The 18,179-nt window shown below is 38.6% G+C and overlaps 1 protein-coding gene across 1 annotated transcript in view; it reads left to right on the top strand.

Moving 5' to 3' along the window:
* Positions 1–18,179, top strand: part of LOC101360358 (E3 ubiquitin-protein ligase RNF168-like) — a 55,466-nt gene that overhangs the window by 23,069 nt on the left and 14,218 nt on the right. The window contains 1 exon segment of the mRNA XM_012558345.1: positions 3,180–3,420. Within this exon segment, the coding sequence (XP_012413799.1) occupies positions 3,180–3,420 (241 nt within the window).

Here is an 18,179-nt window from a genome sequence, read left to right as displayed (position 1 = left end):
CAGAAAATGAAATTAGAAAAACAATTCAATTTATAATAACATAAAAAATAAAATATGTAGGAATAAATTTAACAAAAAATTACACCACTTGTACTGTGCAAACTACAAAACATTACAGAAATTAAAGAAGATCTAAATAAAATGAAACATTACATGTTCGTGGATCAGAAGACTGAATATTGTTAAAATGTTATTTTTATGGACTGAATTGTGTCCGCCAAAAATATGTGCTGTAAATCCTAACCTCTATGACTGTGGTTATAATCCTATTTGGGAATGGGTTGACTTTGTTATGATAATGAGGAAAGATTAGTGTAGAGTGTATCTTGAGTTAATCTCTTTTGAGATATAAAAGGGATTAAAAAGCAAATGATAAAAGCAGAGATGTGGGAAGATAGATGCCAGGCCACATGAAGATCACCCAGGAGCAGACACTCAGAAGAGACAAGGACCTTCCTCCATAGTCAACAGAGAGAAAGCCTTCCCCTAGAGCCGGTGCCCTGAATTTGGAATCTAGCCTTTTAAATAGTGAGAAAATAAATTTGTTTGTTAAAGCCATCCACTTGTGGTATTTCTGTTATAGCAGCACTAGATAACTAAGACAGAATTTGCTACCAGAAGAGTGGGGTGCTGCTCTAACAGATACCTAAAATGTGGAAGTGGTTTTGGAATTGGATAATGAGAAGCTGGAATAGTATTAATGTGCCTGATACTAAAAGCCTAGATTGCCTTGAACAGACTATTAGTAGAATTATGGATGTCAAAGGCAATCTGGTGAGGGCTCAGAAGGAAGACAGGAGCGCTATAGAGAAAGTCTCTATGGTCTTAGAAAATACATATGGCACCGGCAACAGAATGTTGCCAGAAATGTGGATCTTAAATGTGCTTCTGGTGAGGCTTTAAAAGAAAATGATGAACATGTGGTTGGACAACGGAGGAAGGGCGATACTTTTTATGCAGTGGAAAAGAACTTATCTGAATCATGTTCAAATGTTTGGTGGAAGGTAGAACTTGTAAGTGATGAACTTGGATATTTAGCTGAGGACATTTCTAAGTAAGATCTTAAAGGGGCTGCATAGTTCCTTCTTGCTGCTTATAGTAAAATGAAAGAGGAAAGAGATGAACTTAAAAATGAGCTGTGCAAGATGAAAATAGAACTTAAAGATTTGGAAAATTCTGTTGTACAAACTAAGGATACGTGTCCTAGAATATTTACCAACGATGTGGCTTCCCAATCTTTTGTTGAAGAGATTAAGCCTGTGACTGATGAATCTAACCAACTACCACAGCAGAAAATTCATCGCTTAGATTGAATGGGACAGAGACATGTCAAAAGGAAAGAAAACTCACTGTCTCTTGGGATTCTACAGGCAGGAAACAGGCCAAAGGAGTTACATCTGTTGTCCTCCAAGAAAAGAAAAGCACCATCCCTGGAGCAGCTTGGAGATCAGCAGAACTGTTGGAAGGAGCATGAGAAGCAGAGCCTTCTCAGTTTCAAAGCATGGGGCCACGGTCTCCCAGATCTCAAAAGGTGGTGCCACAGCCTCCTAGGTTTCAAAGGATTGGATCTTAACCAACTCTGTTTTGGAGTGTGGTGCTGCAGTTAAGGTGTACCAGGGGATGGGGTCACTGCCCAAAGCTGAGGGGGTGGGGCTTCCATGCCAGGGCTGAGGGGGTGGGGTCACCACACAGTTGGAGTAGGAGAATGGGCAGTCCAAAACTGAGGGAGTTGAGTTCCCATCCCAGTAGGTCTGGAAGGTGGAGCTGAAGCCCAAGGCTAAGTGACCTCTACCCAGAATCCAGAGAGCCTGGCCAACATCCAGAGTCTGGAGGGCAGGGCCACTGCCTAGATGGTCTCAGAGAAGAGAGGATTATTTTCAAGTTTTGAGAGTTAATATAATTTGTTCTGCTGGATTTTGGACTTGCTTGGTGCCTGTTACCCCTTCTTTCCCTCCAGTTTCTCCCATTTGTAATGGAAATGTCTACTTTGTGCCTGTTCCACCATTATACTTTGGAAGCAGGTAACTTGTATTCTAGATTTCACAGGGTCACAGATGAAGAGGAATTTTGCCGCAGGAGGGAATACATCTAAAGTCTCACCCATGTTTGATTTCAGTGCTTCAGAAGATGACATTTTGGACTTGGATTTAAGAATTTTGTGATGATGTGATGGGGTGAATGTGTTTTGCATGTGGCAAGGACATGAATTTTGGGAGCCAATGCATGGAATGTTATGGATTTAATTGTGTCCCCCAAGTACATGTTTTATAAACCCTAACCTCTATGTCTGTGGTTATAATCCTATTTGAGAATGGGTTGTCTTTGTTAATGTTGATGAGGTAGGATTACTATAGGGTATCTTGAGTTAATCTCTTTTTAGATATAAAGGAGATTAAAAGAGATATCTTCTCCCATTACATATTCTGGACATTTTTTCATTTCATTTCCTTTAAGCTGTAGTATCTACTTAGTTGGATTAACGGTGGACTGTTTTTGCATTTGTTTTTTGTTTTGTTCTTAAAAATTGGGAGAGAATCATTCATTCTGTGATTTTGTTAATTGAGCAAAAAGCTTCCATGATTGATTCCACGCTTGAGTGATTTCAGTCTCTAAGACCTAAACCTGAAGATAAGTTGGAGGTGCATGCCATCTGGATCAATGTGGATTCTAACTTAAGGAGAAGAGCAGGGGGCAGGAAAGGCTGAGAGACTGTATTATTTAAATCAGATAAGTTTAAACCCAGTCACACACACACACACATACACACACACACAAATCATATATAATAAATGTATGTGTGTGTGTGTGTGTTTGTATGTGTAGCCCCACCTAAGATGTAAGTAGTGGCTTAGGCAAAGACCAAATTAGTTACAAAAGTAACATAAAGATGCTTCATTTCTCTGCATTTTAATTGATTGTGCAATTCAAAATGCAGGCGAGTTTTCTATCATGGATTATTCTAAAATTGCCTTCAAGTGTTTTTAGTTATATACCCTCCTAGACTGAAATCTAACAAAGAACACATACATGTTGGACACTCAGTAATTAATTTCTGAATGATACACTCATTAAGATGAATTCTCTCCATTTTTAGAAGATGGGAGAACTGAGTTTCTACTGTAATTTTACTGTCGCATGGAGTCAAACATAATAGAAATACCGTGTTTTCTTCCTTTTAGTTGATGAATAATGTAAGCCTTTGGACGGAAAGAAAGTCTCCACTCTTCTGCATGACTCCAGTATTAAAGGAGCATCACCTCGGGGAGAATGGTCTTTGCTCAGAGCAGAGTAGACAGGCACTGCTCAAAGAAGATAAAACACCCCAGCTCAGTAGTCAGAGAGCCTTGATTTCAGACACAGAGAGTCTCCTGGTTTCTGAGGATGAGCAACCCAGTGGAGTTTTCATCTTCAGTGAGGAAAGTGTGTGGTGGCATCCAGCAGTCCACCAAGCACTTGCATTGGCTGCAGGCCCATGAATACATTAGGCTCAAGAGCTAGCCTGCCTTTGCATAAAACTCCTTTCAGAGAAATGATGACAAGAAGTATACTCACACTCCTCTCCCCTCACACAATACCAGACGGGAAATCAAGTTTTTTCAAGAACATGACAGCTGTTAGGTATATTGTTTATTAAACATGCAATTAATCATCAGGAATTTTCACAGAGAAAATCCAAGAATATTTTGGGGAAATTTCATTAGTGGAGATTAATCTTGATCTATCTGTCCAAGAGATTTGAAAGCAGCAATTATGTTTTATTATCAGGAAAACGTATGATCTATATGTATGAACTTCTAGTTGGCTGAGCTCTGGAAGCACATCCCTTTCTTGTTCTAGGATGTTAAAATCCTGACAGAATTTTCAAAGAGAACAGACCTTCCACCTCAATTCTATACAGTAACTGATTACTGTAACTCTTGAGTGCTCAGCCATTTCACTATTAGATTCTAATTTGTTCCACTATAAATAACTTTAAGGTAGATATACTGAATAGGAAAAACTAATAATCCTCGCAGAATTGGTTTACTGAGTTTGAAGGCTTAGGACTATAGACTTGTGGGACAACTTGATCAATTGGCATAACATAGTTTGTAAAGTTTATGTTCTACATCTTAGTTTGCTGAGTAGCCTCTGGGATCTTGAAAGCTTGTGAACAGCCATCTAAGATACAACTACTGGTATCTACTACTCTAGAACACAAGAGAAAGAAGGACACCAAAGACTCAAAGAAGAAACTACTGTACAGCCCACATGAACCACACCCTTATCTATCCTGAGACCAGAAGAATTAGATGGTGCCTGGCTACCACTACTGACTGTTCTGACCACAATAGATGGTCTTGGATAGAATGGGAGAAAAATGTAGAACAAAACTCTAATTCTTAAAAAAAAGCCAGACTTACTCGACCAGTAGAGACTAGAGGAACCCCTGAGACTGTTGCCCTGAGATATCCTTTAAACTTGGAGCTGAAACCACTCCTGGAGGTCAACTTTCAGCTAAATAACAGATTGGATCATAAAATAAACAATATCACAAGTGAGTACTAAGCTCTTTTTAAAAAATCATCTATATAAGAATAAATGGTCAACATTTACACTAAAGCAAAAATAAGAAGGTAAGGGGGGCAGGGAAGCTAGATTAATGGAAACAGAACAACCAGAATGGAAATAATGAGATATTGACAAACTGTAAAAAATGTAACCAATGTCACTGAACAATATGTATAGAAATTGTTACATGGGAGCCTAATTTGCTGTGTAAACTTTCACCAAAAACACAATAAAATATTATATATAAAAAATCTAACAATCTTGTCAAATATCTGTCAAGACTCCACTACCCGATATGTGTGGTCTCCAGGTAGTTGAACATTACTACATTATCAAGTCCAGCATCATTAAGTGAGGGGGGAGAACAGGTATCTAGGGCAAAAGTGCTGATCAGATACAAGCTACTGGGTTTAATGTCCTCAGTAGTCTACATCATGGGTAACCTGTGGGCCTGATGAATTGCACTACATTAAACAAATCAGGAGGCTCTTACCAACCTTGAAAAATAATTTTGACATGATTTACCAGAGAAAAAAGCAAAGCTGTGCAAGACAAGTACGCTACTAGCAAAACTGTCAAAACAGATTTTGATGAAATTCATATTTTTAGTTTATCTCTGTGTGTAAACATGGTTTATTTGAGGTAAAAGTGCATACTATGCTAAGAGTTTTGCAAAATAAAAAAATAATAAATTTCTCTATTTGTCAAACACAAATATTTTCAGGGTGCAGTAGCTTCTTTTAGAAACCTTCCCTGAATCAATTTTGTGAACAATATTTTCTAAACAAGGGTAAAAATTTTCTCCATGTCTGTATAGATTTTAGGGTATCAGAGAGCTGGAAAAACCACAGGGGCCCATGTAAGCCAAGCATTTTTTTTTAATCGTGGTTTAGATGAAGGTTTACAGAACAAACTAGCTTCTCATTAAACAATTAGTACACATATTGTTTTGTGACATTGGTTACCAACCCCATGACATGTCAATACTCTCCCTTGTCGACTTGGGTTCCCTATTACTAGCTTTCCTGTCCCCTCCTGCCTTCTAGTTCTTGATCCTGGGCTGATGTATCCCTTTAGTCTCATTTAGTTTTATGGGCCTGTCTAATCTTTGGCTGAAGGGTGACCCTCAGGAGTGACTTCATTACTGAGCTAAAAGGGTGTCTGGGGGCCATACTCTCAGGATTTCTCCAGTGTCTGTCAGAGCAGTAAGTCTGGTCTTTTTTTGTGAGTTACAATTTTGTTCTACATTCTTCTCCAGCCCTGTCCAGGATCCTCTGTTGTGATCCCTGTCAGAGGAGTCGATGACGGTAGCTCCGGTAATTTGTGATATACGCTTTCCCACTCTCTACCCTTCTTCACCCACACACGGCTCCCTCTGCTTTCTGCGGACACAGTCTCTTGTCCAGAAACACCAGCCCGCACTAGCTGGCTCTCTGAGTGCCATTTGTTGGCTGCTAGTATTGCTTTTTTTTTTCTGCTTCTTTTGATTTCTTACTTGCCTCTCGTCACCTCCTCCTCCTTTCACTCGAGTACCTGGCTCCGTGCGCCATCTTTGCTTCTTCCTGAGGGACTGCAGAGCTCCATTCGAGTGTGGAGCCGCTTCCCGGTCTGGGCTGCCATGCTGGTGGGATCCCGGGGCTTTTATTTATTTGTTTGTTTTGAATTGTTTGTTTGTTTTCTTTTCCTTTTCTTGAGTTGGGAGCCCTTTCTGGCCAGGCGGAGCTGCGTGGCAAGGAGACTCCCCCTCGGCTTCCACAGACATGCAGAGGGATCCCCGAGGGCAATTTTTTTTTTGTTGGTTTTTTTTTCTGTTTTTTTGGGGGCCTTTCTTGTTTTTTTTTTTTAATTTGTTTTGTTTTCTTTTCCCTCATTTTCCCTTTTTGTCTTTCTACATTGCTCAGTTTCTCATCTCTCTATAGCTTCCTTCTCTTTCTGTTCCCTGAATACCTGGTGTTGTATACGTCTATGCCTTCTAGCCAGGCTGTACTGCAACACCTGAGAGTGACTTCCCCAGACCTCATAGCTGCACCAGTGGGATCCCTGGGATCTTTGTGGTTCTTTAACCTTTCTGATTTTTATTTATTCATTCCTTTCTTTTCTTCCACTTCCCCTTTCTGTTTTTCTCCATTTCATAGTCTCTCATCTCTCCACTCCAACGGCAAGCTCCCCTAGCATTCTTTTTTGTTTATTTGTTTGTTTTTGGCTCCTGTTCCTCTCTCCTCTCTCCCATATCCATCTTAGCTCCACACATAACAATCTCCCCGCTGCATCCTGCCTACCTGCACCGTGCACTTGACATCACACCACCAAGCAGCACAGGCACGGCCTACTGGAACCTGCCCTGCACTGATTACCGACCCGCTCTGGTGGCTGTAGTAAGTGCCACAAACAACCCATCCCAGTAACCCCTCTTCAGCTAGACCTGCCCTGCCATAACATATCTGAGTGACTGACCCTGCCAGTTGGAGAAGGAGGGGAAAAGTATTGTGCCCACAGACAAGCAAACAACAAAGAACACACAGTCCGCCTGCTCAGACATAGTCAAATTAAAAAAAAAAAGGGACAAAACAAACAAATCTACAATCAATAAACGAGAAAAATAACTACTGAATGCCCCGAAGACAGCAGACAATATCAAAACATTTACAAAAACAGGACAGGATGGTTCCAGTAGGGGTCCAAAATAAACACCAGATGACTCTCCTGTGGAGGAAAATGCACTAGAACTACCTGATAGGGAATTCAAATCTCTAATACTCGGAATTCTCCAAGAACTTAGGCAAAAAGCTGACAAACATGAGGAAAAAATAGACAAATTCATGGAAAATACAGACAAAATAAATTCACAACTAGAAATTATACAAAGACAACAATTAGAAATCCAAAAGATTATTAATAGTAGATAAATGTTACATTTCTGTAACTGCTTATATTTAACAACTCTGCTTGCAGATTGTAGTGCTCAATCGGTTTTGCTCTATTTAGATCTTACGCTTTGCAGTGTATCTTCTTTGCCAAGAACAGATCAATAAGGTCATGTGAGAATGGATGAAATGTTGTTTTTTTTTTTTCTTTTTTTTTTGCAGTTACTTAACTTTAATAAATGAAAGAGAAGCTGGTGTGCAGGAAGCTCAGCACTGCTGAAGACAGTGCTGGTTGTATACGAGCCCATAGGAAAACCTGCCCTATCGTAAATGGGTGTGTCTGGGCTGCCTTTGGAAACCTTGGTGGAGTAGTGGTTAAGAGTTGTGGCTGCTAACCAGAAGGTCAGCGGTTCAAATCCACCAGGCATTCCTTGGAAACTCTAGTGGGCAGTTCTACTCTGTCCTATAGGGTTGCTATGAGTCAGAATCCACTCGATGGCAACAGGTTTTTTTTATGGGCTGTCTTTGAATAGCCAGAAGGGCCCAGTCTAAATTCAGAGCAAGAGAGTAGTTCAAATTAGAGGTAAATCATTTGCATTTAAACAGCCCCAAGGAAGAAAGATTCAAAATAATGTACCTATTAGAATCTAATTATGAGTGTGCCTATTCTAGAATTTTGACAAGAAAACTCTGTGCAGCACAAAAAAGTAGTAACTTTAGTTCTAGCTATGGTGGAGATTTGTTATTTTCTATTTATAATGAGTCATGCTATGCCATGCAGTTGCCATGAAGTCGACTCTGACTCTTGGCAACTCCATTGTATGTCAGAGTAGAACTGTGCTCCATAGGGTTTTCAAAGGCTGATTTTTCAGAAGTAGATAGCCAGGTCTTTCGTCTGAGATAGTGGGTCATAAACAAAAAACAAAGAACAAAACCACTGCTATCGAGTCCACTCCGACTCATAGAGACTGTATAGAACAGAGTAGAACTGCCCCATAGGGTTTCCAAGGCTGTAATCTTTATGGAAGCAGACTGCCACATCTTTCACGTGTGGAGTGGCTGGTGGGTTTGAACTGCCAACCTTTCGATTCTGACTCATAGCGATTAGATGAAACAAAATAGTTGATGCAATCTAGTAATTTGAAAAATAGACTAACCAAGACCACAGATATTTGGCCTCATTATTTCGGTGGATTGCAACCATTTGACTGGCATTATACCAATTCCATTAACAAATGTATGCTAAAATGCTGAAAGATCTGTGTCTTAGTTATTTAGTGCTGTTATAACAGAAATATCACAGCTGGATGGCTTTAACAAACAGAAATTTATTTTCTCACAGTTTAGGAGACTAGAACTCTCAATCCAGGGTGCTGGCAGGAGGGAAAGGCTTTCGCTCTCTGTTGGTTCTGGGGGAAGGTCCTTATATCTTTAGAGCTTCTGCTCCTGGGCAATCTTCTTGTGGCTTGGTATTTCTCTTCCTCATTTCTGCTTCTTTCACTTGCTTATTTAAGCTCTTTTATATCTCAAAAAGAGATTGACTCAAGACACACCCTACACTAACCTATCTCATTAGCATAACAAAGACAACTCATTCCCAAATGGAATTATAACCACAGGCATAGAGGTTAGAATTTACAATACATATTTTGGAGGGACACAATTCAATCCATAACAATTTGGAAAAAATAATGACATTCTGCTTTGCTATGTTTATGCTGGCCATTTTAGATTTATTTTCTGAAAGAAGAACATGGTCTCATTGATGATGCAAAACAAAATAAAATGTAGAAGAACATCAATTATTAAAATCTATTTTAATTCTGGAATTATCTAATCTGTTCATCTTCAGTCACTAAAGTGTTTCGACAACTGCCAGATATAAGGTTCCAGAGCTACGTTGGGGCTATGATTAATTAATGCTGTACTGTATTGGCTTTGCATATACTTCAAGGTAGTTTTCTTTTTAAGTGGTTGATTTCCAGATAACTGAGGAAAATCTAGGATTTTTACAACCTTGGCATAATCTTTTAAGGTTAGTACCTTGGAGTACAACCATGTTCTTTCACAAAATGTCCTTTGGAACTTCTGTGAGAGATAGAATCCTTTCCTGGATGAACTCTGGTCTAAGCCAGAATGATGAGTTATATATCTCTGTTCATAACCTCAAATAATGTGCAGACAGCGTCTAGAGACCTAGAGCAAATTCATGCAGGACAAACCATGAAGAAGTGTATTTATGTTTAAAATTAGAAAATTTACTTGATGTCAGTTAGAAAGGTAAACACTTCATTGAGTTGATTGACTCATTCATTTGTTTTAGGGTTACCTGGCATTTTAGGGCATTGTGGATCTTCATTTAGACAGTTAATATCCTACTTGCTATTTGCTTCCTGTGTAATCTTGAGCAAGTCACTTAACCTATCTGAAAAGGAAGGTAATGCTACACTTAGTTTGATGATACAGTAATTATAGTATGCTTAACATACAGAGTAAGTCTTTAATAAATATTAACTATTATATGTAGTAAAGCTTAAAAGGAAATCTATATCCATTTCAGATCATTAAAATATCTCCCATAATTATCTTTCATGAAACATACCTTTTGTTTATACGAAACAAAAATAATTGATGAAGACAATTCCATGAAAATAGGTCAAAAGAGTTGCTTGCATTGACTATTTAATTTCATTTAAGTAATTATTTTGGGTTCTGCCCTTCTCTGTGTCCATAGACCAGATCAAGAGTAGATTTAGCCAGGTATGTGGTTATCTCCATTCTAGTTCTCAGAATGCAATAATGGAGATTTCACATTCATTTATGATCACACATTCAAACCAGAAGTCCTATGCTTTTAAATAAGAACTTGGCATTCAAATATTCTACTGGCAATAATTACTATAATGTAATAAACCATGTGAACCCTATTGACCACATTGAAAATGCATCCCATAGCTACTGGAAGCAGAATAATAGCATGTGATTATAAAACAACCGCAGCCACTATATCTGCTTTCCCATTCTTCGGGAATTCAACAAAATGTTTGTGATATTTCTACCAAAAAGAAAAAAAAGCTAATTGTTAAGCTATTATTACAATATAATATAGTTGGTAATTCCATGATGATGAATACTATGATTACATAGTAGTAGTTTCAGTCTAGATGTATAATGATGGTGTGTATTTCTTATAAACTCTTGTAAATGACAGTAGAAAAAGAAAAAAGGGGGGAACTTTAGGTTTTATAAGCAACATGGGCAAAATAATACATAACTGGCACCGTAGGTTGTTTAAAATAGAGCCTGAGATGATTATATTAGTTGCAGAAAATTGAGAGATTTATTGACTTCCCAGAAGAAACTGCACAGCCAATGTTTTTATCTATTTCTTCATACTTTCAGTAAACACTCGTGGTCTGACTCATCTCATATCCCAAGTAAAGTAAATAGAAATAAAACTATATACAATGCTTTAATCTTTTTTTCCTACAGAATACATTTTTTAAATAATCTCCTTTCCATGCAAAGGGATCTTTGTATTTATTTCAAAGAGGGCATTGCATGCTCTATTATTTTGACTTTTATAACAATGCCGAAGTTGGTGGACCAAAGCAGTTTTTTTAAAACAAATTGTGGTAAATAGATATATAGGTAACAAAACATTTGTTATGTCAACAGTCTTCGCATGTACAATTCAGTGACTTTAATTTTGTTTATCATGGTATACAAGAATCACCATTATCCATTGCCAGATTTTTCCATCACCTTTAACAGAAGTCAGTGTCCCCTAACCAATGAGGCCTTTTTCCACTCCCTTCTGCCCACCTTCTGTTAACCACTAACTAATAAGCTTAGGTCTGTGTATATTTGCCTATGCTGCATATGTTATATAAGTGCAGTCATACAATATTTGTCTTTTGTAACTAATTTCACTCAGAGTAATTTTTTCAAGGTTTATCCATGTTGTACCATGCATCAGGACTTCATTTCTCTTTATGACTAATAGTCTATTGTATGCATATACCACATTTTGTTCATCTATTCATCTGTTGATGGACTTTTTGGATTGTTTCCACCTTTCCACTATTGTGTATAGTGCTGCAATGAACATTGGCGTACAAATATTTGAGTCCTTGCTTGTAATTCCTTGGAATATATACATAAAAGTGAAATTACTGGGTAGCTATGAGTCAAAATTGACTCCATGGCGATGGGTATGATAGTTTTGGAGACCTGGTGGCGCAGTGGTTAAGCATTTGACTGCTAACCAAAAAGTTGGCAGTTCGAATCCACCAGCCGCTCCTTGGAAACCACGTGGGGCAGTTCTACTCTGTCCTATAGGGTCACTATGAGTCAGAATCAACTCAAGAGCAATGGGTTTGGTTTTTCGTTTTTTTTTTTTTTTTAATGGTAGTTCTAGATTTAACTTTTTGAGGAACCATCAAACTGTTTTACACAGCAGCCATACCATTTTATATATTCCTACTAGCAATGTGTGAGTGTTCCAATTTCCAAATCCTCACCAATTCTTTTTTATTTTCCTTTTTTAAATTATTATTATAGCCATCTCACAGGTATCAAGTAGTATTTCCTTGTGGTTTTGATTTACATTTCACTAATGACTAATGATGTTGAACATGTTTTCCAGTTGATTGTTGGATATTTTTATACCTTCTTTGGAGAAATGTCTTTGCAAGTCCATTGCCCATTTTTAATCAAGTTGTTCACCCTTTTGTTGTTGAATTATAAGAGTTCTTTATATGTTCTAGATATTTATCAGATATATGACTTATAAATATTGTCTTTCATTTTGCATGCTATCTTTTCACTTTCTTGATTGTGTCTTGATGTACAAGATTTTAATTTTGACGAAGTCCAGTTTCCTATTTTTTCTTTTGTTTCTTGTGCTTTTGGCATCATATTTGAGAAGGCCTTGCTTAATCCAAGGTCATGAATATATTCCCTTATATTTTTTTCTAAGAGTTTTATAGTTTTAGCTCTTATATTTAGGTATTTTGTCATATGCTGTGAGGTAAGGGTCAAACTTAATTCTTTTGCAAGTGGATATTCAATTGTCGCAGCACCATTTGTTGAAGAAACTATTCTTTTCCCATTGAGTGGTCTTTTATTTTGTTTTGTTTTGTTTTCCACTGAATGGTCTTGACACTGTTTTTGAAAATTAATTGACTGTGGATGTATAGGTTTATTTCTGGACTCTCAGTTATATTCCATTGATCTATGTGCCTATCCTTATGCCAGTATCACACTACTTTGATTACTGTAGCTTTGTATTAAGTTTTGAAAACAGAAAATGTGAGTCCTCTAACTATATTTTCCCTTTTCAATACTGTTTTGGATATTCTGGGCTCCTTGCAGTTCCTTATGAATCTGAGGGTCAGCTTTTCCATTCCTGCAAATAAGACCATTGGAAATGTGATAAGGATTGCATAGATTCTATCGATCACTTTGGGGAGTATTACCATCTGTCTTAGTCATCTAGTGCTGCTGTAACAGAAATACCACAAGTGGATGGCTTCAACAAAGAGAAATTTATTCTCTCACAGTCTGGTAGGCTACAAGTCCAAATTCAGGGCATCAGCTACAGGGGAAGGCTTTCTCTGTTGGTTCTAGAGGAAGGTCCTTGTCATCAATCTTCCTTTGATCTAGGAGCATCTCAGCGCAGGAACTTTAGCTCCAAAGGAAACGCTCTGCTCCTGGTACTGCTTTCTTGGTGGTATGAGGTCTCCAACTCTCTGCTTGCTTCTCTTTCCTTTTATCTCTTATAAGATAAAAGGTAGTGCAAGCTACACTCCAGGGAAACTCCTGTTACATTAGATCAGGGATGTGACCTTGGTAAGGGTGTTACAATCCCACCCTAATCCTCTTTAACATAAAATTACAATCAGAAAATGGAGGACAACCACAGAATACTGGGAATCATGGCTTAGCCAAATTGATACATACATTTTTTGGGGGACATAATTCAATCCATGACACCATCTTAGCAATATTATCTTCTAATCCATGAACACTAGATGCTTTTTCATATATTTAGGTCTTTTAAAATTGCTTTAAATTATATTTTTCAGTTTTCAGTGTACTTGCCTTAATTTTTTAATCTAAGTATACCCACTCCTCACTTATTGACATGTTTAGGTTCCAAAGACCTAAAGGTTGTTATGTGAAAATTTACATTATGTAAAAATGGAGGAAGACCACATCAGATCACAAAATGGTGGATGACTACATCATGACATAGCTGCCAAATTACACCATTACATAACTGCCAAACCACTGAGAATCATGGCCCAGCCAAGTTGACACATAACCTTAACCATCATAGCCAGCCAGCATTACTCTCACCTCGCACCTCAGCATTTGTTACTGCCAGATGTATGTCATTAATGTGTGAAAGTTGGATAGTAGATTTTTTTTACTGTTGTTATAAATGCAAAATATTGAATAACAAGAGAGTTGATAAGTGAGGAGTAGGTGTAACTACTCTTTTGGGTACTATTTGAGAAAAGTATATGAAATGAGTTTGTCCAACCAAAATTATAGTCACAGTATTGATATACTAATTTCAGGAAACAGTCAACTGTAATTTATGAAATATTGCTGTATGACAAAGAAGCCCCACTTGAGTGAATATTCCCTTTCAAAATGGCCCCTGAATAAGAAGAAAGCTTGGCTAGGGGGTATCTATGGGCTAAGTCCCTCTTTTTACATATCAAGTTCTGTGAAACTGAAATATATTTCACCCAAAATCTTAACCAGTGTTTTTTTCCTTGACTCAAAGATCTGAGTATTTCCTAAGTCGTACAGATGAAAAGGTTTTTCCCTAGTTCACTGATCCCATAGAAGTGAAGTAATGATTTTCCTTCCTTATAGTGGCTTAGTCACACCATTGAAAAGCAGTAATAATGAACAGTAATCCCCTCTGATGGAATTAGTTTATTGATGAGTGTAGCTCCTGACACTTACTGTTCCAATTTGTTATTTACATCTCTGTTTCATCATGATTACCATCTTTCAGGTGCATTTTATTAAACATCCATCAGTATTCACATTCAACTGACTAATACAGAATACTCATCTAATACAACTATGGCCTGTTTTGTAGAATACTATTTTAAGTGAGTGATGATTTGAGCTGAAATAGTAATTCTATCCTTAAAGGATATGAAGCATCTCTACTGTTCATACAAGGCTGTGGTGGGATGAACAGAAAGAGAAGGGTGGGAAACGTTTTCAGAGACTCAGAAGAATCTTAAAAACACCCCAGCCAAGAACAGTGTTGAAGAAGGAAGGCTGAAGCACAGGGAACTGGAAAGTGAGTCATAGACGGTAAAGCTGGAAATCAACTAGATGATCTTAAATGACCACCAAAATGAGTTTTGATTTAGTGGTATAATTTGTTGTGGAAGGACTAAAATCTATCTGAGAAGGGAAATGATATGATTTGAGATAAGCATTTAGAAAATGATTCTGGAAGTCTGTCTGATGGATGATCCATTAGAAGTAAGTAAATGGAGTTAGAAGCTTTTACCAGAGTTAAGGAAAGATTTGCTATTATGAGGCAAGGATTCATATGTGGCCAAAATTCAGAGAATCTATCCAAGGAAGGCTAAGGCAATGATTGCCAGAGGTCCCATCTCAGTCTTGGGGGAGGTAGGTTCACCGGTGATCATCAGCAGATGCTTGTGACTAGAGTTTCAAGCAGGCAGTGGAGTATCTGAAGGTCTTGGAGTAAAAACAAATAACTATAGTAGAACTAGTTAGGAATCTATGTTCAAGGTTTTACCTCACTGAATACTTAAGCTCAGTACAAAACTTCACACACAATAAATATTTGTGATGAGAAAGACTAAGTTGAACTTGAAAAGTTGTTATTTTTGATTTGAGGATGCCAAAGGTTAGGGTGATATGAAATATGAAAAAAAGCAATAATAAAATTTCATACAGTTAAAAAAAGTTATTATCTGGGAATAAATTACTCTTATGTATAAATATTTTCAAAGAATGGCAGCAATTATCTCAGAGAATTGATTCTTTTATTCTCAAATCATCCAGATTGGACAAGTTTGGCTGAGAAAAATAAGGCTTTTTTTAATTTGCAATAAACGAAACCTAAGGTGAATCAGATCCCTGGGCAGTGCAAGCAGTTTGTTCTCAATTACTGATTAATAACCTAAAGGCTGGCAGTTTGAATCCACCAGCAGTAAGGTGGAAGAAAGGCCTGGCAATCTGCTTCTGGAAAGATTACAGCCAAGGACTTCCGGGCGACATCATGCCATCCTTCCACAGCAAAGATCTGAAAAACTAAGCCAAACAGAGAAAACTGCAATCCTGAAACCCTAAGCACCAAATGAAGAGATAAAGAACTCAGCCAAGCACCGAACGGAATAAGAAACTGACAGAGAACAGAGAGCGAGGACAGAAACATGCAAAGGTCCCCTATTAGCTAACACAGCACAGATCCACCATCTTGGACTCCTATCAGAAATCAGCGAACGGGGGTATGAGAAAGCGGCTTCATGGAGCTTCCAGCAGGAGACATAAGAACTGGTAACCAGCGATATACGCTTTCCCACCCCCACCCTTCTTCACACCACTAGGCCTGCTCTGCTTCCTGCAGCCAGTCTCTTGACTGGGAAGCACCACCTTCATCCTGGTGTTGCTAGGATTCCACCTGCCCACACTGGCTGGCTCCCTAAGTGCCATTTGTTGGCTGATGGTATTCTTTTTTTCCACTTCTTTAGATTTCTTTCTTACCTCTCAACACCTCCCCCTCCTTTCTCTCAAATACCTGGCCATCTTTGCTTCTTCCTAAAAGGCTGTGAAATGCTGCTCGAATGTGAAACTGCTTCCTGGCCCGTGCTGCCACACTGGTGGGACCCTGGGGCTTCTTTGTTGTTGGTTTTGAATTGTTTGTTTGTTTTCTTTTTCTTTTCTTGAATTGGGAGCCCATTCTAGCCGAGCAGTACTGCACAGCTTGGGACCTACCCCCTCAGTTTGTGCAGACACGCAGTGGGATCACCCGAGGGCATTTATTTTTTCTTTTTTTGGGGAGAGAGGTGGGCTTTTTTTTCTGTTTTTCTTTGGGGGGTTTTCTTGTTCTTTTTTTATTTGTTTTGTTTTCTTTTCCTTTTTTGTTTTTTTTCATTACTTAGTTTCTCGTCTCTCTATACTTTCCTTCTCTTCCGGTCCCCTGAATACCTGGTTCTGAGTGACACCTCTACCCCTTTAATCCAGACTGTACTTTATGGCCTGGAAGCAACTTCCCCAGCCCTCACAGCCGCACCAGAAGGATCCCTGGGAGCTTTTCTTTTCTTCTCTCTAATTTTTATTTTTTCATTTTTTTCTTTTCTTTTTCTTCTCCTCCTTTTTGTTTTTCTCCATTTCATAGTCTCTCATCTCTCCACTCCAACGGCAAGCTAGCTTAGCACTCTTTTTTGTTTGTATGTTTTTGATTCCCGTTCCTCTCTCCTCTCTTCCATACCCATCTTAGCTCCACACATCACAGTCTTTCCCCTCCATCCTGTTTACCCGCACCATTAGCTGAACATCACACCACAAAGCAGCCCAGGCACAGCCTACTGGAACCTGCCCTGCACTGATTACCGGCATGCCCTGGTGGCCTTAGTAAGTGCCACAAACAACCCATCCCAGCAACTCCTCTTCAGCTAGACCTGCCCTGCTGTACCATATCTGAGCAACTGACCCCACCAATTGGAAAAGGAGGTGAAAAGTATCGTGCCCAAAGATGAACAAACAGCAAAGAACACACAGCCCACCTGTTCAGACATAGCCAAATAAAAAACAAAAGCAGTACGAAACAAACAAATCTGAAATCAATAAACGAGGAAAATAACCACAGAATTCCCTGAAGACAGCAGAAAATATCAAAACATTTACAAAAACAGGACCGGATAAATCCAGTCGGCATCGAAAATAAAATACCAGATGACTTTCCAGTAGAAGAAAAGGCACTAGAACTACCTGATAAGGAATTCAAATCTCTCATATTCAGAGCTATCCAAGAGTTAAAGCAAAAAGCTGACTATCCTCATTTCTCAGTCTCTCATCTCTCCACTCCAATAGCAATCTCCCTTAGCACTCTTTTTTGTTGGTGTGTATGTTTTTGGCTCCTGTTCCTCTCTCTTCTCTATCCTCTTTCCCATACCCATCTTAGCTCCACACATCACAATCTACCCTCACCCTCCTGCCTACCTGCACTGTGTGCTGAACATCACACTCCCAAGCAGCACAGGCATGGCCTACTGGAACCTGCCATGCACTGATTCCTGGTCCGCACTGTCAGCCCTGGTACGAGCCACAAACAACCCATCCAAGCAACTCCCGTTCAGCTGGACCTGTCCTGCTATACCATACCTGAGTGACTGACCCTGCCCATTAGAGAAGAAGAGCAAACAACAAAGAACACACATCCCGTCTACTCAGACATAACCAAATAAAACAAAAAATCAGGATGAAACAAACAAATCTACATTCAGTAAACCAGGGAAATAAACACTGAATGCCCCGAAGACAGCAGACAATATCAAAACATTTACAAAAACCAGACAGGATGGTTCCATTAGGCATCCAAAATAAAACACCAGATGACCTTCCAGTAGAAGAAAAGGCACTAGACCTAACTGATAGGGAATTCAAATCCCTAATATTCAGAATTATCCAAGAGTTGAAGCAAAAAACATAAAAATGAGGAAAAAATAGACAAATTCATGGAAAATACAGACA

This window comes from Trichechus manatus, unplaced genomic scaffold (genome assembly GCF_000243295.1).
Source record: "Trichechus manatus latirostris isolate Lorelei unplaced genomic scaffold, TriManLat1.0 scaffold00159, whole genome shotgun sequence".
Classification (NCBI taxonomy): domain Eukaryota; kingdom Metazoa; phylum Chordata; class Mammalia; order Sirenia; family Trichechidae; genus Trichechus; species Trichechus manatus.
Note: the sequence above shows the minus strand (reverse complement) of the source record. Positions and strands in the feature narration are given on the sequence as shown.